At 55.0% G+C, this 27,508-nt stretch overlaps 2 protein-coding genes across 2 annotated transcripts in view; one reads left to right on the forward strand and one right to left on the reverse strand.

Moving 5' to 3' along the window:
* MYO1D (myosin ID) overlaps positions 1-18,295 on the forward strand; it is a 351,929-nt gene extending 333,634 nt beyond the window's left edge. The window contains exon 22 of the mRNA XM_039251930.1: positions 16,980-18,295. Within this exon, the coding sequence (XP_039107861.1) occupies positions 16,980-17,136 (157 nt within the window). The 3' untranslated portion in view covers positions 17,137-18,295. The remainder of the gene's footprint in view (positions 1-16,979) is intronic.
* Positions 18,296-20,534: 2,239 nt separating this feature from the next.
* On the reverse strand, positions 20,535-24,401 carry CDK5R1 (cyclin dependent kinase 5 regulatory subunit 1). Its single transcript, XM_039253565.1, has one exon. It carries the CDS (start codon positions 24,299-24,301, stop codon positions 23,378-23,380), a length of 924 nt encoding a protein of 307 aa, XP_039109496.1. The 5' UTR covers positions 24,302-24,401; the 3' UTR covers positions 20,535-23,377.
* Positions 24,402-27,508: the final 3,107 nt, after the last annotated feature.

Genomic DNA, 27,508 nt, shown 5'->3' on the forward strand with positions numbered 1-27,508 from the left:
TTAAGCAGCATTCCTAGGGGGTCCCCAGGCACCGTGTCTTCCCGGCCAGCCACCGCCACCAGCTGGAACAGCCAACTCCCAGGTGTGTTATAGTCAGTTCCACAAGACTGGTTGGTATCCGCAAGAAATCACTTTTTCCAGGTTCGGCGAGCCACAGTTGGATGTGGTAACAGCCCCTAAATAGGAACTTGAACTAACCATTCAGTAAAACATCATTTGCTGATTGTCGTGGGACACTGACCAGTTTCCAAATTCCTGTAGGTCACCACAGTTTTAGAGAATGTGACCTTCTGTTTGCAAAGCCAAGATTTCTTTTCATTTTTCTCTTTGTGTTTCCTTTATAATGTGTACTATCGCTCCTAGAAATACTGCTTTAAAAGTTTGGGTATTTTCAGATAAAGATTGCTGGGAAGAATGGTGGAGAAAGTGTAAAAAAAACTATAATAATAACATTTAATAAAGGGTTTGAAATACTAAGGGGCTCAGAACAGGGGAAAAGGGCGGCCAGGTTGCAAAAGGCACGGTTGCTCAGGCAGGCTACCGTGCTTGCCATGGGAACAGTGCATTTCCAAATTCTAGGCTTATTTGCCTAATAGAACACAGCACTGCAATAATATCGTAAGTAATGATTTTATAATAGCATCCGCGAACAAAGTAGGTTTTGTGAAACAGTTGTGATTGATGACCTACCTTACTGGCTCATGCGTTACCCTTAAGAAAAGGAGAGCAATGAGTTGTCTACATCATGTGCAGTGAAACCCTTTGGATAATTTTCCAGAGGAAGTTTCAACTCCACACTGGCCAAAACCAACTCATTCTCTCGATCTCTTCCATCACCCAAGCTGAAAAGCTAGGAACACTGGTAGACTCCCTTTCACTGTCTACATTAGTCAGTCACCAGATTCTTACTCTGATACATCTCAGACTTTACTTTGCCCTCTTACTGTCCACAGTCCTTGCTCCCCTGATTGGCAGATTCCTAACTGGTCTTCCAGCCTGAAAATGCCCACATCAAAATCTCATCCACACCACCTGCTTCCTCTCTATCAATTTTACATATCAGCTTTTTTATTAAGTACCTACTGTATGTCAGACACTCTTTCAAGCACAGGGGATATGGAGAAGATTCAATTACCATGAAGTTTACTTTTGGGAAGGGGGTAGGAGCCATAGGAAGAAAGGCAGTGAGCAAGCCAGTCAAGCAAGTCAGTTTCAGGTCATGGTACATGCACAGAAGAAAACAAAGTATTATCCGTCTTCCCTCCTTAAGATTCCTTAAGGTTGTCTCCATTGCCTACAAATTTAAGCGTAGTCCTTGCTTGTCATCTACCCCAGGCTGGCCTCGGCTCCCACCACCCTCTCCCAAACGCTTCAATCCTGAACTCCGGCCCCATGCTTGCCACTCTCTGCACATTCTCTAAATCTCACTTCTGAGTCAAGCTTCAGGGTCATCTCTGTCTGTCCCAAGTCCTCCTCACCCTCTGGGGGGCAGTCCATTGCCTCCTGTCTGTAGGGTTCTGGAGATCCCTGTGGGCCGGGGAGCCCCAGGTAGGCTTCAGGAAGGAAGCACAATTAGAGCTGGGATGATGTTGTCAAAGGAAGGAGAGACACTGGCTGTGCTAGGCGAGCACCGGGTCACTGGGAGCCTGTCTCATTGGGAGAGCCTGGTTTGTTCAGACAGCGTGTGTGCCTAGCAGAGCCGCGGGCCACACAGCCCAAGAGGCTACTGCCCCTCTCGACAAAACCCTCCACGTCTGCCTGGTAGTGGGCACCTCCCTCCACTCTGAGCCTCCTGCACACACTCTCTAGACCTTATGGTGCCAACACAAGCGCCTTGTATAGTTGCTGTTTGTTAAGTCTGCCTCCCTCCCGGGGCTGTGAGCTTCTTCAGAACGGAGCTGTTTTATTATTTATCTTGTAGCCCAGAGCCTTAGGCATACATGTTTGATGTAGAACATGTTTCAGGACAATGCCAAGCAATTCCTGCGCTTGTTAATAAACCTTTTCTTTAAGTTTATTTTGAGAGAGAGTGAGAGGGGGAGGGGCAGAGAGAGAAGGAGAGCCAGTACCCAAGCAGGCTCCGTGCTGCCAGCACAGGAGTCCGATGCAGGGCTCGAACCCACAATCTGTGGGATCCTGACCTGAGCCAGAATCAAGAGTCAGACGCTTAAGTAACTGACTGAGCCACCTAGGAGCTCCTAGATTTTTCTTGTTCCTAGCACTTTTCAAAAATGCCATCCTTTAAAAAAAAAAGAAAAAAAAAAGGGGGAGCCTAGGTGGCTCATTTAGTTGAGCATCCACCTTCAGCTCAGGTCATGGTCTCGCAGTTTGTGAGTTCGAGCCCCACGTCGGCCTCGCTGCTGTCAGCTTGTCAGCACAGAACCTGCTTCAGATCCTCTGTCCCCCTCTTTCTGCCCCTCCCACTTACTTGTGTTCTCCCAAAAATAGTTTTTAAAATGTTACCTTGTAAGCCCAAACCCAGTGAAAATCCTTAATCTTATGTATACATTCTTTCCATGACTCCCTTTCAGTGCATATGTCCCCAGTGTGTAACCCCTCTCAGTGCTCAGAGTGGGGACTGCAGTCCAGTTAGCCCCTCTGCAGAGGGACCCGCGGCCACAAGCCTGCGGGCTCAAATGCTTCTTGCTGATGGGGAGTCGAAGAGGCAAATATAGAACGGTGTTCCTGACAAGCCGCTAGCGTGCATCTGTTCAGAAGAAGATGTGGGTCCTGGTGCGTGTTCAGTCCAGTCGTATTTAGCACCTTCATTAATGATGTGAGTAGAAAATAAACACCAGTGTTCACAGATGGTGCTAACTTTGGAGGTGCTGTTAACACAAGTGTCAAGATAGGAGAAGTAGAAATGTAAGCCGGAAACAGCAAAGATGTTAAAAAAAAAAAAAAAGCTCTCAAACAGATATTTTTTGGTAAGATAAAGCCCCCTAGAGCGCCGGCACGAGATGAGAAGTCGAAGGGGGAGAGGGAGAGAGGAAGGGGGAGGGAGGGTGGGAGCGATGGAAGGAGCTTCCACACACACGTCCCCCAAGGGCTCCAGAGCCAGCAGAGCCCCGTCCTCTTGTAGGAAACCAGGCGACATGGCTGGGAGCCCCCGACCCCGCCTGTGTTCCCAGCCGCGGGCCCGTTGGTCTGGCGGTAGGCTCTTTGTTTGGTTTGGCGCTGTTGTGTTCTGTTGCTCCTGTTTCTTGTTCTTTCCTCATATTTGAGGAGCTGCGGACATGGTTTTGTCCTTATAGTTTGGTTTTCAGAGGCTTCATTATCCCTCACATAAAGCATCAATTTGGGCATTTTGGGAGGGACGGAGGAATGCAGCCTTCAAAGAAAGGACTTTAAAAGAAAGTCCAGATTCCAAATATACATAGCAGAACGTAGCATCCTCGCCGTCTTCATCTCCAACGGCGGGAGGGGAGACAGATCACAGAACAAGCCGCGGTCCCTGCCCCACCCCTCCAGGGCAGGGCTGCCCGCACGCAGGGGACAGAGACCTGCTGGCTGACAAAATCAGAAACCAGGAGTGTCCCCCTCAGGGACGCCAAGTGCAAAGTCAGGCACTGATACGCACCAGGGAATAGTCCAAAGCGTGCACAAATTCTCCAAGCGCGAGACAGCGCTCCCATTCTCTGACAACCTGGAATCAGCTGTGCCCGGCAGCATCAGCCACCTTCGGGCCAGGGAGCGGCCAAGTGAATGCCCAGAGGGAGAAATGCACAAGTGGTTAAGGGGGGGTTGCAGTTGTAGGCAAGTAAGTCCAAACTTCGGCGTCATCACAGCGGGTAATAAATGCTTTCGTATCTGACTCTCGAGCACCAAGGATTGAAGGACTCCGTGCCGCAGAGCTGGTGGCCCACACAGGTGCTAGAGGAGCGTCCCTGTGTGGGACTGAACAGAAGGGGCTCAGTGGACGGGGCTGTCACTGCAGAGATGCACGTCCTGTGCAGGGGGTGGGTAGCCTCAGCACTTTGCCGCCGTGGGGGATCCTTGACCCGTGTGAGTGTCTCTGGCCCCGTCTATAGCACAGACATGATCTCAGTGCCTCGTGAGGTTCGGGTAAGGATCAAAAGGGGCGATGCGAAGGGCGGAATGTTTAATACAGTGCGTCGTACGTGGCAAGTTCTCGATGAATGTACACTGGTTTTCAGCCTGCGCTCCCCCGATCCATGACCGCGTTACAGCTACACGGGGCACGCTACTGCGTAAACGCCAGCCTTAGTCAGCACATGTGCATTTACAGATGTATTTTTGTTCCCCAGACCCGTAGGTCCACCTGTTTGCCATCCTCCCATGTGTTATTTCCCTGAGAACTCCCTTAGCAGAGGGGCAGGCGCACGCACCCTGGGAAAGCTTGGACTCACCAAGCAGGATAATGATTCGCTTTGCAAAGGGATCCTCCTGTTACAAAAAGCATCCCCTGATGCCTCTTACGAGGCCCTCTCCGCGGAAACAGACCCTTGCTCAGTGAGGTGCCAGAGGCATGTGTGCCTGAAAGCCCTACAAGCTCACCCCTCAGCAACGCTGCTTTGAAGATGCCCCAGGCTGACCTCCGGGCTTCCGGTTGGTGTCTTATGTCACAGTGAGTCCCCATTACTTTCTCAGTCACGTCTTTAAAAAAAAAAAATATTCTTAAGAGACTTTTTTGCAACTCCTATTTTGTTTCTGTTTTGTTTTATTTTATTTTTTACATTTATTTATTTTTGAAAGATAGAGCAAGTCAGAGCATGAGCGGGGCCGGGGCAAAGAGCGAGACAGAATCTGAAGCAGGCTCCAGGCTCTGAGCTGTCAGCACAGAGCCCGATGCAGAGCTTGAACCCACGAACCACAAGATCATGACTGGAGCCGAAGTCAGATGCTCAACCAACTGAGCCACCCAGGCGCCCTGTGCAACTCCTTTTTTGTATTAGACGCTACACTAGGAGCATCCCCCCAATGGGAGAGATGAAAAACACTCACTTCTGCCGTGCTGCGAGGCACATAGTAGATCGGGAGATCAGCTACTGTTAATAGTCAAAGTCTGGGGCGCCTGGGTGGCTTAGTCAGTTAAGCATCTGACTTTCACTTAGGTCATGATCTCGCGGTTCGTGGGTTCGAGCCCTGTGTCGGGCTCTGGGCTGACTGCCAGCTCGGAGCCTGGAGCCTGTTTCAGTCTGTGACTCCCTCTCTCTCTGACCCTCCCCTGCTCATGCTGTCTCTCTCTCTCTTTTAGAAATAAATAAAACATAAAAAATTTAAAAAAAAATAGTCAAACATCCCCAAAAGCAAGGGAATCAAGAGCAAAAATAAACTGTTGGGACCTCATCAAGATTAAAAGCTTCTGCACAGCCAAGGAAACAACCCAGAAAATTAATAGGCAACCAACGGAATGGGAAAAGATAGTTGCAAATGACATATCAGATAAAGGGTTAATATCCAGAATCTATAAGGAACTCACCAAACTACACGCCCGAAAAACAAACAACCCAGTGAAGAAATGGGCAGAAGACATGAACAGACACTTCTCCAAAGAGGACATCCAGATGGCCAACAGACACATGAAACGATGCTCAGCATCCCTCCTCATCAGGGAAATACAAATCAAAACCACACTGAGATACCACCTCACGCCAGTCAGAGTGGCTAAAATGAGCAAATCAGAGAACTCTAGATGCTGGCGAGGATGTGGAGAAACGGGCACCCTCCTACACTGTTGGTGGGAATGTAAACTGGTACAGCCCCTCTGGAAAACAGTGTGGAGGTTCCTCAGGAAACTAACAATAGAACTCCCTTATGACCCAGCAATAGCACTGCTAGGAATTTACCCAAGGGATACAGAAATGCTGAGGCATAGGAGCACATGTACCCCAATGTTCATAGCAGCACTCTCCACAATAGCTAAAACATGGAAAGAGCCTAAGTGTCCATCAACAGATGAATGGATCAAGAAGATGTGGTTTATCTATACCATGGAATACTACATGGCAATGAGAAACAATGAAATCTGGCCATGTGTAGCAACATGGATGGACCTTGAGGGTGTTATGCTGAGCGAAATAAGTCAGGCAGAGAAGGACAAATATCATATGTTTGCACGTATAGGAGGATTAGGAGGAACTTGACGGAGGACCAAGGGGGAGAAGAAGGGCGGAAATGGTGGGGGAAAGGGAGAGAGGCAAACCATGAGAGACTCTTGAATGCTGACAAAAACTGAGGACTGATGGATGTGGGGGGGAGGGGGGGAGGGGCATGGAGGAGGGCACTTGTGGGGATGAGCACTGAGTGTTATGTGGAAACTAATTTGACAATAAACTATTTGTAAAAAAAAAAAAAAAAAAAAAATAGTCAAAGTCTAACGACTATTTTCGTGACAGGATGCCCAGAGGTGAAGGTTTGGTCTCAAGCCTTGTTGCCTGGGTTCAAATTCTGGCTGTGCTGTGTGACCTTGGCAGGTACTTAGCCTCTTTGAGCCTTATTTCCTCTTCTGTAAATGGAACATACCACATGCTGTCATGAGGATCTCATGAACTGGCATTTGTAAAGCACTTAGTACATACTATATGCTTTTTTGCTATTCTAATATTATACATGCATACCTTGTTTACTGTGCGTCCCTTTGTTGTGCTTCACAGATCAAAGATCGAGAAGTGTAATTAGAATTCTTGGAGGGGCGCCTGGGTGACTCAGTCAGTTAAGTGTCCAGCTTCGACTCAGTTCATGATCTCACAGTTCGTGAGTTCGAGCCCCATGTCGGGCTCTGTGCTGACAGCTCAGAGCCTGAAGCCTGCCTCGGATTTCTGTGTCTCCCTCTGCCCCTCTCCCACTCACATGTGCTCGTGCACTCTCTCAAAACTAAACATTAAAAAAATGTTTTAAAGAATTCTTGGAAGCACATGGGCAGGCATACCTCATTTTATTGGGCTTCACTCTGCTACAGTTCGCAGATTGTGTGTTTTTTACAAATTGAAGGTTTGTGGCCACCTGGCGTCAAGCAAGCCTGTTGGCACCATTTTTCCTCCAGCACTTGCTCACTTTGTTTTTCTCACACGTTGGTAATTCTCCCGCTAGTTCAGATTTTGTCATTATTATTATATTGGTTATGGTGATATGTGATCAGCAATCTTTGATGTCACTACTATAATTGTTTTGGGGTGCTCAGAACTGTGGCCCAGATAAGATGGGAACTAGTAAGTAAATGTGTGTATTCTGTCCCCAGCCCCACTTCACATCCTTTCCCTCAGCCTCCCAGTTCCCTGAGACACAACAATATTGAAATGGGGGGAGTTAACGACCCCACAGTGGCCTCTAAGCGTTCAGGTGAAAGGAAGTATCACATGTCTCTCTAAATCGGAAGCTAGAGCTGATCAAGCTTAGTGAGGAAGGCATGTTGAGAGCTGAGACAGGCCAGAAGCTAGGCCTCTTAAACCAAATAGCCAAGTTGTAAACGCAACAGAAAAGGGCTTGAAGGAAATTAGAAGCATTAGTCCAATGATCACATGGATGGTAAGAAAGCCAAACAGCCAGGGATACCCGGATGGCTCAGTTAAGCATCTGACTCTCAGTTTCGGCTCAGGTAATGATCTCACAGTTTGTGGGTTCGAGCCCCACGTCAGGCTTCTCGTGGACAAGTGAGGAGCCTGCTTAGGATTCTCTCTCTCTCTCTCTCTCTCTCTCTCTCTCTCTCTCTCTCTCCCTCCCTCCCTCTCTCTCCCTCACTCTCTGCCACTTCCCCACTCACACTGGTGTCTCTCATAATAAATAAATAATCTTTAAAAAAAGTGGAGAGGGAGAAAAGAAAGCAAAACAGCCAATCACTGATACAGAGAAAGTCTTGAGTGGTCCAGAGAGCAGATCAAACCAGCCATTATATTCCCTTAAGCCAAAGCCTCATCCAAAGCAAGGCCCTAAGGTTTTTCAGTTCTCTGAAGGCTGAGAAAGGTAAGGAAGCTGCAGAAGAAAAGTCTGAAGCTAGCAGAGGTTGGTTCATGAGGTTTCAGGAAGGAAGCTGTCGCCATAACACAAGTGCAAGGTGAAGCAGCAAGTGCTGATGGAGAAGCCACCGCAAGTTCTCGGAAGATCCAGCTTAGATCATTCATGAAGGTGGTTTTCAGTGTCAGTGAAACAGCCTTCAGTCGGAAGAAGAAGGGACTTGGATAGAGTAGAGAGAAGCCAGTGCCTGGCTTCCCAGCCTCAAAGGACAGGCTGACTCTCTTCTTAGGGGCTGCTGATGACTAGAAGTTGAAGCCAATGCTGGTTGACCCTTTTGAAAACCCTAGGGTACCTAAGAATTTTGCTAAATCTGCTCAGTCTGTGCTCTACGGATGGAACAACAAAGCCTCAATGACAGCCGTCTGTTTACAACATGGGTTTACTGAATAGGTTAAACCCACTGTTGACACCTACTGCTCTGAAAAAGATTCCTTTCAAAATAGGACTGCTCCCTGACAGAGCACCCAGCAACCCAAGAGCACCTGTGGGGACGGATCAAGGAGTAATTTCAGCTCTCAAGTCTGATTTCCGAAATGCATTGTGTAAGGCCGTAGCGGCCACAGATAGTGATTCCTCTGATGGCTCTGGGCAAAGTAAGTTAAAAACCTTCTAGAAAGGATTCACCGTTTTAGATGCCATTAAGAACATCTGTGATTCAGGGGGAGGTCAGAATATCAATGTTAACAGACACTTGGGAGAAGTTGACTCCCACGCTCCTGGAGGACCTTGAGGGGTTCGAGACTTCATTGGGGATGTGGTGGGAGAGCGAGAGAACTAGAGTTAGAAGTGGTGCCTGAGGAGGGGGCCGAATGGCCGCCATTTCATGATGAACCTAGAACAGATGGGGAGTTGCTGCTGAAGGCTGAGCCAAGACAGTGGTACCGGAACCTACTCCCAGCAAAGATGTTGACATGAGAGCAAGGGATCTAGAATAGGATGCATGTGTTGTTGATAAAGCAGCAGCAGGATTCCAGAGGCCGGGCTCCAAATTTGAGAGAAGCTCTACTGTGGGTAAATTGTCTTCCAACAGCATCACGTGCTATGGGGAAACTGTTCACGAAAGGAAGACTCAGACTTCATTGTCTTGTCTTAAGAAACTGTTGCGGCCACCCCAGCCCCCTGGTTAGTCAGCATCCGTCAGCGCTGGGCAAGACCCCCCACTGGCAAAAATAGTAGGTTCCCTGAAAGCTCAGATAGGGTTAGCATTTTTCTTTAGCAATAAAGTATTCTTTAAATTAGCTATGTACATTTTTTTAGACATAACACTATTACACACTTTAATAGACTATAGTGTAAACTTACCTTTTACATGCACTGAGAAGCCAAAAAATTCATCTGACTTGCTTTATCATGGGGTCTAGAACCAAGCCTCCGGGGTCCCTGAGGTATGCCTGTATTCACCTTTTATTTTTATCCTAGGATAGTCAGAAGATAGTTTCTGTCTGATGGTAATTCTTAGGTATTTACGGCACCTCCTTCTGTGGTCTAGTACCTGATCCGTGTGCCCAATGCCAGTTCTCTGTGGAACGTAGTGAATATACACATACACACAAGCTTATTAACTGGGCTCCAGTCTATGTTCTTTTGTTAAAGGTTTTTTTTTTTTTTTTTTTTTAAGTTTATTTATTTTGACAGAGAGAGAATGAGAATGTGAGCAGGGGAGGGGCAGAGAGAGGGGGGAAGAGAATCCCAAGCAGGCTCTGCCCTGATGGCGCACGAACCCACAAACCATGAGACCATGACCTGAGCTGAAATCAAGAGTCAGACACTTAACCAACTGAGCCACCCAGGTGCTCCAAAGCTATGTTCTTTTAATAGCATCTCCTGATGTGTATGTGTTTTAGGAAAGCATACTAAGATCATTTTCTCTGATGGTAGATGTATCAGGACTACCATCCCGCTGAACTTCTCCCTGGGAAGGAAAACAATTACCTAATGAGTTCGTTCCCCAGAAGTGCCTTTTGCCAGCCTTCTTGTGATTCATATTTGCCTCGTGTCTTGTTGCATTTCTTTTTCTCTATCGTGAGGATTTAGATGAGTCTCTTGCAAATAGCATGTAGCTGCATTTCTGAACTAAATGTGAGACATCCCCTGTAACAGGGGCTCGCACACACGGGTTTCCACAATCACATTACTGTTCTCTTGTTCCCACGTTGCTTCCTGACTGCTTCGGTTCCTGTTTTCTACCTTGCGTTAGATGAGGCAGACTTTCTTTCCGCCTTCCTCCTACTTCTTCCAGAGTTGCATTTTTCCGTCAAACATTCTTGTTTACCATTCATTTTCCTCACACCTGTGCAGGTCTTAGGAAATCTAAAGTTCATCAGCGCTCTTACCCTGCTCCCAGATGAGGAAGGACCCCCAAATGCCTCCCTGGGACCATCACCCCATCAGGCATGTTGTTTGCCAGGACTTCAGATCAGTGTTGGGTTGAACCCCTAAAGTCAGTATTATTTATTTATTCAGACATGCATACCTACAGTGAATGTTTGTTTAAATTTAACTTGGTGTCTGAGAAAGTCTTTGTTTTTGCCCTGGGGCTCAAGATGATTCTAGGTTGATGGTTATTTTCCTTAAACACCTGGAGGAGTCTGGGTGTTCATTATTTTCTCACATTTGATGAGAAGGTCCGCTGTTCCTTTGCAAGCAATGTGTCTTTTCCCTGTGGGTGTTCTGAAGGTTTACTCGTTGCCTTTGGTGACCTGCAGTGGGGTTTGCTTTTCAAGAGGTTAAATGAAGGAAGCTTGAGGGGTCGAGTCTTTACTGGAAAACTGTGTTTTCCCACACAGTGATCCCTTGCCACTTCCCAGGCTAGAAGGCAGACTCGGGTGACCTTCTACTAGACCCAGCAGCCTGCAAGGGCTCAGCCTCATTCCAGACCTCAGACCCAGGACCCTCCCGCGTGGCTGGGGCAGGCATGCCTCCTGCTCAAGCCAGCCTGTCCCCGCGCCTGGCATCTGCAGGGCCCTCCCTCTCACAGTGGCCTCCTGTCCCCTCCTTCCTTCCAGCTCCCGGAGGTCATCGTTTCCTTCTTCCAGCCTCCACTTTGATTTTAAATATTCTTTCGGTGGGACTTTATTCAGATTTCTAGACACCAGTCAGCAGTCAGGGCAGCTTGTGAGCTCTGATCCCGCCGTTGGAACTGGCCCAGCACCGTCACACACTCTGAGCCACGAGAGCGAGCAGTGGACACACGGTGGACACCCAGTTCAGCCCGGGGTGGGGGCGGGCAGTTCTCGAAAGCTCTGGGGACTGGCCGAAGGGATTTTAGCAGGGGAGTAACGGGATCCTTTTGTGCCTTGAGGAGATCTCTCTGATGACATGATAGAGGGCGTATTTGAAGTGGGGAACCTGTTGGGAGGCTTCATCAGGGCCGAGTCCTGGGCTGTGACAGTGGCAGCAGAGAGAGACCGAGAAAGCGCAGGGACCAGAGCTTGGTGACTGGCTGTGGGCAGCAGAGGGAGAGGAAGGATCCAGGCTCCCAGCCTGCGGGTCTTGTGACTGGATGACCGCTCTCGCAGTCGTGGGTGTGACGAGAGGAGGGAACCAGTTTTGGGGAAGGGTCCAAGGCGATGAGCTCAGCCTTGGACACAGGAAGACCCAGCTGTCAGTGCAACTCAGGGGATTTGTCTGGCAGGTGGCGGCAGATACGTGCTTGGACCTCATGCTAGGCTAAGGACGCTGACTGGGGAACTGTCATCAAAACCACAGGCATGGGTGACACTACCGTGGGTACCGTCTGAGATGAAAGGGACTAAAGAGAAAGCAATACTTAAGCAGTAACTTTGCTCCTGCGGGAACCCCCCTTCTTCCTGAGATGCCAGTCCGGATGTTACCACGTGGCCTGCTGCATGCATCCCATGTGCATCACAGGGCGTTTGCAGGTGCCTGTCGCCCCCTCAAGAATGGAGGTGCCCTTTCAGAGTCTGTGTCTCCCTCTCTCTCTGACCCTCCCCTGCTCACTCTGTCTCTCTCTCTCTCCTAGAAATAAAAAAATATTAAAAAAAAAAGGGGGGGGGCGCCTGGGTGGCTTAGTCGGTTGAGCGTCCAACTTTCACTTAGGTCATGATCTCGCGGTTCGTGGGTTCGAGCGCCGCGTCGGGCTCTGTGCTGACTGCCAGCTCAGAGCCTGGAGCCTGTTTCAGAGTCTGTGTCTCCCTCTCTCTCTGACCCTCCCCTGTTCACGCTGTCTCTCTCTCTCTCTCTCTCTCTCTCTCCCCTAGAAGTAAATAAAAAAGTATTAAAAAAAAAAAAAAAAAGAATGGAGGTGCCTTGGTGGGTCTGGGTGGCTAGGTCGGTTAAGCATCTGACTTCCGCTCAGGTCATGATCTCATAGCTGGTGGGTTCAAGCCCAAGTTGGGCTCTGTGCTGACCGCTCAGAGCCTGGAGCCTGCTTTGGATTCTGTGTCTCCCTCTCTCTCTGCCCCTTTCCCCCCCAAAAATAAATAAACATTTAAAAAATTGTTTTTTAAAGAATGGGAATGCCTTGAGCTCCAGGCATGCGGCCCAGCCACTGTAGGTGCTCAGTAAGTCACTGCGAAGGGCAGAGCACATGGGAGAGAGATGGGCGATGGTGCTCAGGGCCGAGAGAGGAGAGGCAGGGCCACGAGTAGGGTCCGTGGGTTTCTGCCCCCCAGACCTGGGAGCTGGACCAGGTCAGTGCCGTGGAGGCAGGCGCCAGGCTGGGCAGGGGCCTCGGGACAAGTTGCCTTCGGAGAGCCACGCGACGACGGAGAGTTTTATCTTCCAAAGAAAAGTGAGCCCATCCCTCACCAGAGGCAAACCCAAACGGGGCTCGGTAGAGCGGGAGGTGGGACACCCCCACTCTCAGGACCGCACGGCGCTGGACTCCTACTGTAGAAGTGACCGTGGTCCAAGTACCCTTTCAGTCCCAACAAAAACAGAAGTAGCACTTCCTAAAGCCGGACTGTGAACGGCCGGCCCTCTGTGGTTTGACACCAGCAGAGGGGCTTGCTTCCGGACGCGGAACAGCTGCACACACGAGCCCCAGACGCCCCTTCCGTGGCATGTCCTTGGCCAGTGGCCGAGCCTGCGCGTTTGCGTCCTGGTGGTGCCCAAATAGACAACGGCCTGACTCGGGGTCTCTTGGGTCCGTCACGGGACGCTTATTACCCCTCTGATCACTTTGAGAAGTATCTGTTTATAACCTGCCCCGCTCGGTGTGAGGCGAGCTTCCTCCCACCACATCCTGTGAGCAAACACGAGAGCATGTTGCATTAGCTTCCATTCTCGGGAGCACCGGGCCGACCCCCAGAGAAGGTGCTCACTGAGCCAGCGCCCTGCACTGCCCCCCACTCTTCCATTCTGTTTCCCTTTAAAGTGCATTTAGCCCAGCAGGGCCACCACTACTCCAGCACGGGATGCCAGCACCACCCCTGAGAAGAAGAACTGGCCCACTCCTTTCTGCACGTCCTGGTGGGCACGGAGCAGGCCGGGGGGTAGGGGTCTCTGCATCCCAGCTGGGCAGGGCTGGACAGGAGGGGACGTTTTCTGGGCCGATGCAGCTCCTGGGGAGACTTTTGTTGCCCTGCCCTGTGCAGGACCTACAAAAAATACAGGGCTCACTTGGAGGCTCCCATGGGTCTTGCATTTATCCACAGATTTCACTCATGAGGACATGAGTCTAGATCCAAAGTGAAGGCACGTAATTTGATAAAGGCCATTTGCCGGCAGGGATGGCTTAGAACAGATGAAACGAGATGAAAGCCCCCGAATTCCAGAGTTTGCTGAGCCATTAAATCCTGTAATAGAAGATGGGGAGGAAAAAGCCCCACCCCCTCGCAGCCAGCCTCCAGCGGCAGCTGTCATTGGCTTGGCATGCCGTCAGGGGCAGACACCCAGCCCCCATCTATTAAATCTGCTCTCCTTTCTTTACAAAATGAAGAAGGTGCTCTTCTTCGCTGGCTTTATGAAGATCTCCAGTGTGGGGAAGCTCCAGCAAGAGAGGTCAGCTGACCCTTCCGGAACGTCCACTTCCTGTCTGCCACTTGTACCCAGCAACTGCCCTGTCTCCAGCACGGGCACAAGCAACCCCTTGCTGGTCTTAAAACCATTTTGGTTGTGCTTGGAATGAGAAAAGAAAACATGGCTTGAACATAAGTTCTTAGGTTTCCTTTAGATTCATCCAGTTTTCTTTTGTTTTGTAAAAGACACATAAAGTTCCCATTAGTCACATTGAGCACATTCACAGAGTGCTGTGCAAACCATCACCCCTGTCTAGTTCCAGAATATTCTCATCACCCCAAAAGGAAACCCCAAAGCCTATAAGCAGTCCCTCCCCACCCCGCTCCTGTTTCTGGCTCTGTGGATTTGGGTATTCTGCACCTTTCTTGTAAGTGGGATTCTACAGTACCCGGCTTCTTTCACTTGGCGTGTGTCCTGGGTCCGTCAGTGTCGTAGCCTGTGTCAGCACTTCCCGAACACCACTTCATCGAATGGACAGGCTTTGTCCCTTCATCAGTTCAGAGATTTGGATTGTTCCTGCCAGTCGTTGACTGTAAATAACACTGCTGTGAACATCTGCTTTCGGCTCTTTCGGATGGATCCCCAGGAACAGAAGGGATCGCCGGGTCACGTGGTAACACGTCTGTGTGTGACTTACTGAGGAACCACCCGACTCCATCCACACCATCTTACTCCGTCACCTGCCGATGGCCGTGTGTGGGCAGCATCGGCGATGTTGCTTAGCCCAGCTCCTGAGACCAGAAAGTTGGTTCTTCCTCCAGCCAACACTGTTCTGTTGTAAAAGCGCCGCATGCAGGGCCACCTGGGCGGCTCAGTCGGTGAAGTGCCTGACTCTTGGTTTTAGCTGAGGTCATGATCTTGTGATTCAGGGGTTCGGGCCCCACATCGGGCTCTGCGCTGACAGTGGGGAGCCTGCTTTGGATTCTCTCTCTCTGCCCCTCCGCTTCTTTGCACTCTCTCTCAAAATACATAAGTAAACTTAAAAGGCTTCACATGCAGCCCCTCACTGCTTCACATGCAGCCCCTCCTCTGGGAAAGCCCCCCAGCACCCCATGAAGATAGGCTGGGATCAGGGCAGGGCCGCTCAGGGCTACGCAGAGGGAAGGAGCAAGGGCACAGACTGTCACTTAAGGCGACAACACGGAATATTCCTTTCCTAAGGGGCAGGCCTCCCTTCCAGAGTCCTACAAGGACCTCAGCCGCGTGCCCAGCATTGAGGGGGTACCTGAGGTTGGCAGAGAGGTGTTGCCGGGAGGGAGCAGCTTGTAGAGCAGAGGACACAAGGCTGCTGCCATGGGGGCCCCGTGAGCCCAGAAGAGCAGTGTGGCTACAAGTGTACGTGTCCCCAGCAGCACGGGGGAGCGTCCCCGCGCGCACGCCGCAGTCGTGACCCCGTGGGTCCTCCCTGCCCTCCAGGGACTCGCAGTCTAGAAGCGGAGACCAGTGCCTGTGCTGAGAGTGCTGTCGGACGGGGACACAGAAAGGCTGGGAGAGACACTTCTCTGTCCCACAGCCCCTTGGAGCAGAGAGCAGAGATGCCCAGAAAGGGAGGGAGAGAGACATCAGGGGCGGCTCTGCGGACACTGCACTCGGGACCGCGAAGGGGCCAGCGTCCGAAGGGCCTCCATCCAAAGTAGCGGTGTCCCAGCCATACCAACACAAGAACATGGGGGCGGCTGGTGAGTCCCATCCCCCGATCAGTGTTTGGAATGTGGCCCTGGTAGAGCCGTTTCCTCAGGACGGAGTCCCCGGGTGCATGTAGAACCTACCGTGGGCACACTGCCGTTCCAGGAGAGGTGCAGACACAGAATGTGGGGGGCAGAGGCTGGCCCCAGCAGTGCACTGAGGGAAGGGCGAAGCGGAGGCCTCTGCCGGAGTCAGAAGGGGGACGGCCCCAGAGGACGGGATCCCAGCCCGAGGCACCAGAGGCGGTGGCAGGGTGACAGGAGGGACGCGGGGGCTGACCGGGCTCTGGGAGGTGCAGGCTCCGGGCAGAGCTGCAGCGCAGGGGCTTTGCCCACCCTGGGCCAGCACGACAGTGGGCACGAGGGTCGCAGGGCCCACATCTTGACCCTGCACAGCAGCCCCAGCTCCGCAGGGACCCAGCGTGCCTGAGTCGCTGCCTCTGGTGGACTCTATCTTTATGTCCAAGTCTGGTTAAAAATAGCTAAGCCAAGGGTTTAGCTGCAGCTGACAAGACATTAAGTATTAAGATACCTGATGCCCACAAGTGATAACCGTGGGTCTCTTCCTGGTCCCCTGTCTGCCTGTGGGACAACACCCCCCTCCCCCAGAAAGCAGGCGGGAAGGGGCGTGAGGAAGCCTGAACCACCTTGGCTGCATCCGTCCTCCGTGCTGCACAGTTGGGCAGGTGCCCTGCACCGGCCTGCGCGGGGCGCACCTGCAGACACCGCAGGCCTTCGTCTTAACTGCTTGCACCTCCCAGGCACGAAGAAGCTGAAGGGGCGGGCACAAGCCGGGCGCTGGGGGTGCGCCAGCATGAGGGAGTGATGGACAGGCGGCGGCCCGCTCCACTCGGTGCAACAGACCAGGACTCCTGGAAGCCATTCCTCTGGGCAGGGAGGGCGCACAGGCGCGTGCCGCCAGTCACCCCTGGACGCCTCCCAGGGCTCCCACCAAAGATGGCCAGGAGTCCCGAATCAGAGCCCTGTGCCCCTCTTGGCAAGGCCCTCGGCTTGAGGCCAGAGCCTTAGCGGCTCTGGTGCCACCACGTTTCCCCGCCACATCCAGCACAACAGGCCGGGCGCCATCGAGCCGGGCAGCAGGCCCCTGCTGTCTGCGGGTTCTGGACTGAGGCTGCAGCCCAGCCCCGGCCCTGGCTGCCCTTGCCCTCTCCGGTGTGTGTGGGGGGCGGGGGGGGGGTGCTCTTGCACCCGGGGCTCCCAGGGCACCCACGAGGCCCAAAGCAGCTTGGCGATCAGCGGGCCCCGGGGCAGCCGGGGAAATTCACCCCACGCCGGCCGCCTGCTAACCGCCTGTCTTGTCTTTCTCTTCGGTTCCAGCGAGAAGCGCCACCTTCAAGTCAACGTCACCAACCCTGTGCAGTGCAGCCTGCATGGGAAGAAGTGCACGGTCTCCGTGGAGACGCGGCTCAACCAGCCGGAGCCCGACTTCACCAAGAACCGCTCGGGCTTCATCCTCAGCGTGCCCGGGAACTGACCGCTCCCCAGGGAGGCCTCGCCAGGGCGCGGGGGGCCGCAGCGCCGGGCAGCCCCCCCGCCGCGCCGCATCGCAGGTCCCTGTCTAATTGCTGACTCCCCGCTACTGCCCGCTAGAAATCAGCTCGCAAGGGTCCGTGCTTGGAGCCGAGCCCCCCCTTCTGCCTCCTCCGAGGCTCCGCCCCTGAGGTTTTCTTGCTGCTTTTCTGCCTTTGGTCTCCATCCTCCTCTGCCCCAACTTTCCACGGTCCTCACTCAACAAACCAAAGACCCCGGTGCCCTGCTGCAGAGCCCGGGCTCATACCCTCGGAGACAACTTGAGGGTGCCTGGAGTCAGCGAAGCCTCTGCCCTCCCCCACCCCCCGGCCAGGTCAGTGTGCCCTGACCCACTGACCTGCGACCAGGCCTGCATCCAAGGGGTGGATGCAGTTTCCCCCGAAAACATGCTCCCCTGGGGGACGTGGGAGAGACTGGTGAAGATGAGCTGGGGATGGAGCCCCACTCTCTCCGTGAGCCCAGCCTGCCACCCCTCTTTCCCCCAAGGGGACCACAGCCCCCCCCCCCTCGCTCAGAGCTCTGGTGGAGCCCCTCCCCCAGCAGTCAGCCAGAGGCCCCAGGTGAGCAGGTTCACCTGCAGGGCTGGCCCCGGAGCCCGGAGTGTGCCCGGGGGCCTGCCGGCCGCCTCTCCGAGAGCGAGCAGGTGCTCCGAAGGCCGGCTGCCCTCACGGCACGGCCCGGGCGGAGGTTGTTGCACACGGACGTTGTGCCGTTTGCGGGGCACTCCTCAGATACGGTGTCTGTTGTGCCCACGCTCCTGTCAGGAAGGCCAATCAGAAAACGGAGTTGCAGGGCCCAGGGAGCCGCCGCGCGGGGGAGCCTGGGTGTTTTCCCCTTCCCACACCTCGGTTTCATACTTCCGTGGAGAATGAGGACCAGGGCCTGAGGGGCGGAGTGACAGAAACAGAGCTGGGGGTCCTGGCACTGCAGGCCAGGCCAGGATGCCCACCCCGCCCTGCAGACACCCCCGCCGCAGCTGGGGCCCAGGCCGGGCACGCAGACCTCGCGCCAGGAGACTGCCACCGTCTTGCCAGTCTGTGCCCCGCAGAGAGCACCACAGGCCCTCCTGAGACCCCTCTGCTCCTGAGTCTCGGCTGAGGACTCGGCCCCAGGCCTCCGGGCCCGGAGCCTCAAAAGGAGGGACTTGGGACAGCTCCCGTCGGGGGGTGGGGGGGCGGGGGCCCGCTGAGGGTGAGCCCGTGGCTCAGCAGGAGACTGGCAGGGTGCAAAAGGGACGTGCTGACGTTCTCTTCGCCTTCCGCCACAGACGCTCCCCCTGCCCCCGCGCTCCTGACCTGCTGCCCTGACCCTGCAGAATACACCCAAGTGCCTGAGCACAGCCCCCTGTGCCTGACATGGTCACCTGGCCGACCCCGAGGTGGCCCCAGCAACCTGCTCTCACGCACACACACCCCCAGCCCCGACTCCCCAGGGCCCGCAAACATTTGCACCCTGTGCAGTTTTGCAACAACAAAAACTCCTCCTGGCATCCTGTGCTCAGACACCCGTTCTCCTTCTCGAGGCCTGGTCAGCTGCCTGCACCGCACAGAGGTGCCATCAGCCTGGTTTAGCAACAGAGATTTGCCAATCACCTTGACACTAGACGAACCACCCCAACTGGAACGGCGCCCCTCCTTCCCACTCATGTCCCTGAACCTGCTGCTTTACGCTAGATACGTGCACATGGATGTCGTAGCCACACCAAAATGGACGATGCCAAATGAGCGCCTCTCCCGCCGTCCAGGGCTGCCTGTGGCTCCCCGGCCCAGCGCAGGGGCCTCCCGGCTGAGGGCCAGTCAATAAGCACTTTCTCGTGATGTCCTCAGAAGTCCCAGGGCGTGGCGAGGAGAGGAGGACCAGGAACTGAGGGTATGATCTCTGTCGGCCTGCGGGGTGCAGGGGGAGCTGGAGGACACAGGGACTGTATGCAACGAAGGGTTTCTCTTGCTCTAATTAAATGCAGTTTTATGGTTTGCTGCGTTTATTACTATTTTCCATTAAATTAACTTTATTTCTAGAGCGTATTTTGATTTACCGTCAAGAGCAATAAAGCATTAAATCTTATTTTTAAAGGTGTCCTGCTTATCTGTAATTGAAAACTATACCTACAGTTGTGACATTTCAGCCGGTAAAAAGCTGCTAGCCCAGGGGACAGGAGGGAGCGCTAAGCACAAATAAGGTAAAAATGGAGGGCAAGTTACCGGAGGCTTCTGAACAGAACTATTACACAGCCGGCGAGAAGCAAGCTGCGGAAAGGCCAGGGGGTGGCAGCGTTCAATGGAAGCATTTTGTTCCACCATTTTAAGGCCCATGCACTAGACTCGAAGTTCACCAAGTTCACGGTGACTGAAGTCCGATGCCTACTGTGGCCAGAGGGCCTCTCGCCAGGCTGGCTGGCCGGAGAAAGAGCCCGAGGAACCCAGACCACTCAGGATAGGGGGGCGGGGGGCGCTGCAGGTACACAAGGTGCCCAGATGGCAGAGCATCCCCAGCACCCAGGGGCTACCTGGGCCCTGTCATTGGTGGGGAAGCGCATGCAGCCCAGCTTCTGTGACTCAGACCAAGGGAGAGGCCCTGAGAAAAGCCAGTGGCCTCAATCACAAGGCTGACGGGTGGAAATGCCTTCCTAGCATCCAGGGCCACGTCCGGACCACAGTGTGCAGGTCCCGGGGAGGCCTGAGCCCACACTGCCCTAGGCCCTGAAGCTGAGGCCGGTGGCAGGAGCAGGCACAGGTTAGTGGCCATAGAGTCAGTAGGGGCTCCACCCTTGCCACGATTAAGGGCTGGGATGGCTGCTTATCTGGGATCCCCGGCGCTGGATCTGTCACTCCTGGAGACCCGCACAGAGCTGAACTGGCAGGGCAGGCAGACCCCACTCCACACGTGCTGGCCAGAGACGAAGCCTCCGGTTATGGGTGCTGAGCGGAGCCTGGCCCGGGACGCGTGGGGGCAGCAGCCCCAGAGCCAAGCTCCTCAAATGGGGTCTTGGGTCTGGTGTCCCTGCAGGAGCCATGAACAGGACTCCGCCTGGCCACGCCTAGGCCTGCTCCTCCCCCCCCACCCCACCCCCTGGCCGCACCTCCCAGTCACCCAGCTCCAAGGGAGCCTCTGAGGAGCAACTCCTGCCCCCCGCTGCCCAACTAAGCCTGAGTTGACTTAACCTATGCCTCTCTCTTAAGCACCTTAACTTTGAACACACTGGTTAAGCCCTTTCCCTGAGCCCTGTCCTCCCTCCTCTCCCCCCCCCCCACCAATAACACAAATCCAATTACGTTCGGAGCAGAGGAATCATTTCTACAACCCCCCCCTCGTGAATGACCTGCCCACAAAAAGAGGCCTATGTAATGGATGGTCAGTGCATTTTATTTAATCAGCACAGTACAAAAATAAATAAAAATAAGGGAAGGGGAATTAAATTACAGCCAAACTGAGCTTCATGACCTTGTCAGTTTATAAACCACACATACTTACAAACACACTACACACACATACAGAATGAGACAAATATAAATTAATATTAACAATACCCACGGTTTGGTCAAAGAAGAGCTACAGAACAAATTGCACTAAGAACCAACACACACCGCACGCGTAATTAGCAGTTTCAAATATACAGCTATGAATAAATCCGAGTGGGAAAAAAAAATGGCACATTTTCTTTTCATTGCAAGTTTAACAACTGTTGGAACAAAACTAGATTCTAATAATTGTATGGAAAGAATATATCAACCCTTCAGGTTTACAAGAAAAAGAGAAAAACCAAATCCTGAACTATTATTCCTGTGACTTGTTCTGTCGACGGGTGTAATGCTCACGGCCATCTGTTCTAAGATTATTTTTCTTAAGACACAAAATGCTCCTGGTTCGCATGCACAATATCACTGTAAAAGCAACAATTAAAGAATAAAGGGTTTTTTTTCCTGTTAGTTTTTTTTTTCCTTTTTTTTTTTTTATCGTTGTTCTAAAAGTAGTCTTCATAGCAGCATGTCAAATGGGTTCACTGCCTGCACGCTCAAGTACACGGGTTCCTTCACACAATCCTGACCGGCGCAGGGGCAGGGGGCAGAACGTGGCAGGCTTCACACTGGGGGTGGGGGGGAGGGAGGGAACCAGAGACTTATTTCCTTAAGTCCCCAACCACTCCTGAAATTTGCACCTCCTCCAAGAAATAAAAAAATAAATACGGAGAAAGAAGGAAACGCACAAAACCGGAATGGGGGGGAGGGGCGGAGAGGGGATGCAACCTAACCCCACGGTTCCAGGCCAAGTTCAGCCTCTGAATGAGCGGACGATGGGCACGCGCCCCTTGGCTCCCGGACCTCCCTTTTGCGAGCCGCCAGGGCCTGCGGCCCCCTCGGGCCTCCTACCTCAGGTCGCACGTGGCGGCAGGATCTGAACAGACAGGCCGTGTGACAGCTCCGCCGGGGAGGGGACGCCGCGGCCAGTCTGTGCCCGCGGCGCTGGCAGCCACAGGCCCCTTCCGGCTCCACGCAGGTTCGCTGGCAGGCCCGGGGAGGGCTCCGCGGGAGGCGCAGCCGGGCAGACGCTCTCCCGGCCCGGCGCAGGCCCTCCTCCTCTGGGCCGGGAACGAGAGCGCTCCTCCTAAACCCGGGCCTCAGTTTCACAGCTTTCTCTTGTTAAGTGTCAATTTCAGTAGTGTTTATGCCGAAACCAGCAGCCACCTGGAACCTAATCCTGTGTCAAAGGACCCTCTGCCTTCCCCCGGGCCCCTCCCCCTTCCAGAGCTCCCCTGGGGAGGGGGAGTGGGGGGGGCTGGGACTGAAAGAGAGAAGTCCCCAGAGCGGCTTCACGTTGGTCTTTGTTCCCCAAAGCCGGAGTGCGGGGCCATGGAGGAAGGCTTGCTCCCTTCTCCCGCCCCTCTCCCAAGTCCCGAGCCACCAAATCGGGGAGAAGTAGAAAGGAAACTGATTAAGCACACATGGCGTGTTCTCGCGGCCGCCAGGGCGAGGTGGGCACCCCAAGCGGCAGCTGCAAATGATCAGGCGCAGACTCAGCAGGCTTCCGAAGCAATCGGGAGCGTTACTCCCATCTTGGAAAGGCCTCCAAGATCCAGTGGCCTCACCGGGGCCTTGCGGGCAAGGCGCCGTCTTCAGAAGAAACTGAACTGTTTGGAAAACAGCTTTAAATGAACAGGGGTGGGGACCTGGGGGGAGAGGGGTGCAATCACTACCACATCACCCTGATCCCTGACATCACCCCCTCACCCCGGCTCGGCAGCCCGAATGTCACATGCACCGGCAAGAGGCCTGAGGCCTTAGGTGGGCACTGGCCGGTGTCCCGCACGACACCCCCACCCGCCCAGGAGGCAGGCTGTCGGTAATGGGCACCTGAGCTGCCCCGGCCTCCGCCACAGGGTGAGTAAGCTGCATTAGTCAAATGAAAAATTCACCCAGGAAAGGAACTGTCCCTAGCTTCACCCCACCCCTTCAGTGAGGAACCAAAATCAAAGAACTTAATGAGTCAAACCAGCTCATTAACCACCACCACCAACACGGCTGGGGGCAGGGGATGAGGGGCACCCCGGGAGGCAAGTTCCGTGTCTTCACTAAAGCCCTTCTCCCTAAAAAAGAAAAAGGAGCAAACCGGGGTCGTGCGCGGCCAAACGGCAGGACGCAATCTTTGTGCCAGGCCGGCTTCTCCATGACTGAAGAGGGGTCCCAGGGTGGTGGGCATCCTGCCTTCACATCCCCACTCGTGGCTCAGTCAGGGTGGCGACCTCCACAGGCCTCGGGGAGAATGGACGACCCAAAACAGGAGCCAGAAAAGGACCTCCAGCCGGAAACGCCAACTGCTCCCTGGGCCAACTGGCCAGAGGCGCCTCCCCCCTCCGGCTCCCATGCCAGGCGCAGCGGGCAGCCTCACCTGCCCTGGTCCAGCAAGGGCACAGGCGACAGAGGCGGGTCAGTACTTTCCATTCCCCAAAGTTGAGAGGTCGGCGGCCCGGGTGGCTCTGGATGCATCTTCTGGGTTTTGCACAAGGTTCGGGAGTTCAAAAGCGCCCAGGGTTCGCGGCAGGGCTGAAGAAAACCCCAAGGAGAGAAGGTGGGAAGGGACAGGCCCTCGGTGGCTTGGCTAGACACATACTGTACACAAAATCTGATTTGCTTAATAATAAATTTTTAAAAATGAATTGAATCCTTGAGCCGTGACGCGGGCCCCAGGGCTCACCGATCGAGCCCGAGGAGGAGCCGCTTCTTGTCCTCCTGACCGCTCTCGTTCTTCAGGTCGGAGAACACCTGTGTGAAGTAGTGTGGGTCGGCGTTGATCTGCAGCATCTTGGAGCTCATGAGGTTGATGACGGAGAGGCAGCGGTCCCAAAAGGCCTCCTTGCAGCTCTCCACCAGGAAGGGCTTGAGCGGGTAGGAGATCTCGTTGCCCATGTAGGAGTAGGAGAGGTACAGGCAGGTCAGCAGGATGGCCTGGAGCTCGTGGTCCGAGCCCACCTCGGACGAGATGACATCCCTGCAGAGCATGTAGAGGAAGACCACGTTGGCCGGCGTGATGAAGCCCTGGTCCTGCCAGCCCTGCAGAAGCAGCGAGCGGTCCACGCTGCGCAGCCAGAGCACAGGGTCCGTGGGGGACAGGTGCTTCAGGCGGTAGCACCGGCGGCAGAGAAACTCGCCCAGGCAGCGCAGTAGCTCGCTGGTGGACGCCTGGACGATGACACGTTTGGGCGTCCCTGCGGAGCTCAGAGCCGGATGCGGGGCCTTCTTGACCGAGGAGGAAACCCCGGTCTGGGAGCCCGAGAGCTGGCTGGCGGGGGGCGCGGGCGGCTGGGCCGGTGGGGGCTGGGCGAACGTGGACAGGTTGGCGCACGACAGCGACTTCTTCAGGTTCTCATTGTTGAGGTGCGTGATGTTGTTCTGGTAGCTGCTGTTCGGCTGCACCTTCTTGGAGTTCTTCTTCTTGGCCGACACGGCCACGATCCTCTTCCAGGGCAGCACGGAGATGATGGAGTGCCGCTTCAGGTTCTTGTCCTTGGCGTTCTTGCTGTTCTGCACGGCCGTGTAGTGGCCCACCGTGGCCGCGCCATCCTCAAACAGCGTGGCCTTCCGGTAGCTGGGGGACAGGGACAGCACCGTGCCCATGGTGCCGCTGCGCGCCGGGCGGGGGCCCGCGCCCCTGTGCGCCCAGCCTGCCGGCGGGAGGGAGAAGACAGCTCAGCGAGCCCGCGGCGGCCCCGGGCAGGAGGCGGGGGCGCTCTCGGGGGGGGCGGGGGGGCGCGTGCTGCCCCTTCGGATCTGCGTGGAAAACAAGATGGTTCTCAGCACCAGGCGGGGCTCGGCGCCGCGCTCCTCCACCCCGGGCCAGGCGGCCCCCGCGGACTTGGCCCCGGCCCCGCGCCCCCGCGCCTCAGCCCGGCCGCCTCCACTGCAGCAGCCCCCGCCCGCCCGCCTGCCGCGGCCGCTGCGGTCCGGACAGCGGCGGGAGGGGCCCGCGCGCCGGCGGAGGCGCCCGGGGACCCCCAACCTCGACACCCCGTGCGGCCTCGACCCCGGCCCCGGCTCCTCCGGGACAGCGGGCGGCCGCGGGGCGCAGGCTTACCCGGCAGGCGGCGGCTCCTGCGCTCCGCGCCCTCCCTCCGCAATGCGCGCCGCGGCTCGGGCCCGCGGTCCCGGCGTTCGGCGGGGCTCGGCGGGGCTCGCGCTCGGCGGCGGCGGCTCCGGAGCTTCTGTCCAAGGTTCTGCAGGCGCCGCGGCCCCGCCCCCCGCCGGCCGCCTTCGCCGCCGCCGCGCTCCCGTTCCCGCTCCCGCCCCGGCGCGCACCTCCGCGGCCTCGCTGTCGGGGGCGCGCGTGCGCGGCCCACACGCCGGACTGGCCTGCTCTGGCCCGGGAGCCCGGGGCCGCCGCGGTCCTCAGCGCCAGCCGGGCGCGGTGCGGGCAAGGACGCGGCCGCGATCCCGAGCGCTTCTACTCGTCGCGCCCCATGGAGGTACCCGGACTCGGGCGGTGGCGGCGGGTACTCGCGGCGCCGGCCCGGCCCCGCCCCGCCCCTGGGGCCGCCCCCCCCGCACCGCTCGCCGCCCGCTCTGCGCCGCCGCGCCAGCAGCAGCCGGGCCGCGTGAGAGTCCCGGGCGCCCAGCGCAGCCGAGCTCGGGCCGGGCGGGGAGAGGGAGGGGAAGAGGGGGTGCCGGGGGCGGAGCCGAGAGCCGAATCCGCCCGCCGCCCCGCCCAGACACGTGCTGCCTTTGTTCCCGCCGCGGCGCCCGCAGCCGCGGGCCGCGGGGGCGCTCTCGGCCGCGTCCCCGCCCTGGCGACGCGCGGCCCTCCCGGACTGAGGTTGCCGCGCGAGAAGCCGTCCACGGAGGCTGGCCGCAGCTCCGAAATCCTATTTCCCATTAACATCCTCGTCTCCCGGGAAAGACGCTGGGGAGCCGGGGGAGAAGCCTTTGCTGAAGCCACTCGCATCCCGATGGGCTGTCCCATCGACTTTCGTGCCTCCCCCTTCAGGGCCTCTGTTCCCACACCCCAGGTAATTGCCCTGGGCCGAAAGGTAAACAGAAATCCAGGCCAAAGAGGCGTAGGCGGTTCTGGGCCGTTTGGCAAACACCGCCTGGCTTTCACACATCACACCTGGAACAGGGCTCTGAGAGCCCTGGGTCGGCGCTGCCCCAGAGATGGGCCAATCCTTTACAGATGTGAACTCAACATTTCCACTGGCCCTCTTATAAGTTCTAGTAAAGCTGAAACAGCCGTGTTTTCCAACCAGTCTCTGATCATTTAACTGTTTCTCATGCAAAGCATGTATCATTTGAAGACCTGGCACCAGCAAAATTGTAAGATTCTGACTCTACTACGAACAATTCCTCGCACAGACAATTCAGATCCTTCACAAGAACCATTCTTCGTTTGTTTTTTAGTTTGGTTCTGGAAACTGATTTAGAGTTGACAGCAAACCAGTTCGAAACAGAAGATTCAAACCGCATCTTAATCCAGATTATCACCTCTGGAACGAAAGATAAGGAAGTGGTAATCCAGATTAGACTTCCCCACGTCCCTGGCCACTTCAGCACACGAGGCTGTCCACCTGTGCCAGCTCTGCCTGTTCCGCCTACTGCCCTACGCAGAACAATGCTGCTATCGAGTCAGAAAGTGCTAGAATTTTTATATGTACTACCCAGCGATTTCTCTGTCAATAGTGGCAATTGAAAGCTTTAGGGACTTTGATGACCGTAGAATGTTAAATGCATTGTTTTGTACCCAGAGAACTACTTGTGAAACATCCACGGCAGCTGTCATCGTAGATGAAAGCAGGCCCTTAGCTCACTGTGCCCCTCCCTCCGAATGTTCCTCGGTGTAACCACCTCTGCCTGCTCTAAAAATGGAGCGCTCCTCAACTCCCCTTCCCTACAGTAAGGAGCTTGAAGAAATAATCTCCTCCAGGTCCCCTGGCCCAATTACTCTCTCTCTAAGGCTAAGCTTTTTCCCCACCAGCCCCTGGTGGAGAGGCCCAGAGGCCCAGCCTTCGTCCATACTGCTTCTCAGGGTCACCTTCAGATTCTGGTGTTGAGCAAAGGTTAAATGCTTTCCATTTCACAAAATACGCCTAGATGTCAAAGGCTGTAATCCTCCCCTTAGAACTATCTGGACTCACCCTGTTACCTGTACCTACAAATTTCAGTTCTAGCTTGGCCAGTTCATGGCAGAAAGCACCAAGGTCCACTTTACCCCATTTCATTTCCCAAACCCTGGGCCTTTTTCCAGTCTGGCCACACTCTGGGATCTTCTGTTGCCTCTGTTCAGCCAGCCTTCCCAAGCACCTTCAAAAAGAGCTCTCTGCATTACCACCTCAATCTCCTTACACGTCAAAGGCAAAGCCATGTTTGCAGTGCGGCAAGAATGAACCGTACACTGCCAGCCCGCTTGCTACTGTGCCTGAGGAAAGAGGCTGACTGCAAGTCCTATCCACCCCTGCTGTGCCCACTGTTTCAAGGCACCCACCATCACCACCGCCACCCCAGGCCCCCATCACAGCTCCGATCGCAAGGCAAGGAAGAGAGGGCAATACTCTGCCACAAATGGCAGAATCAAGGCCCCAGAATGGAGACCCAGCTGAATGAAGCAGGGCTGTGTTCTTCCCAGTCTTTTTCAGAGAACTGCAGGGAAGAGCTCTAGACCCCACAATCACTCAGCCTATTTATCCTATAGACTGCCTCTAGCTTCCAGAAGGGCGGCCTCCTTGGTATCTATGCCATTTGCCCTATGCTACAGCTGGCAGTCCTCTGTACCACCGGAGGATCCCCGTCCTCTTCATGGCCCCGTTCCCACACCACCCCAAGTAGAGGCCAAGGCGC

Source organism: Hyaena hyaena, unplaced genomic scaffold (genome assembly GCF_003009895.1).
Source record: "Hyaena hyaena isolate Hyena2069 unplaced genomic scaffold, ASM300989v1 scaffold_10, whole genome shotgun sequence".
NCBI classification, from domain to species: Eukaryota; Metazoa; Chordata; class Mammalia; order Carnivora; family Hyaenidae; genus Hyaena; species Hyaena hyaena.

Coding starts and splice junctions, on each gene's coding strand:
- CDK5R1 (XM_039253565.1), bottom strand. CDS start 24,301: ATGGGCACGGTGCTGTCCCTGTCCCCCAGCTACCGGAAGGCCACGCTG.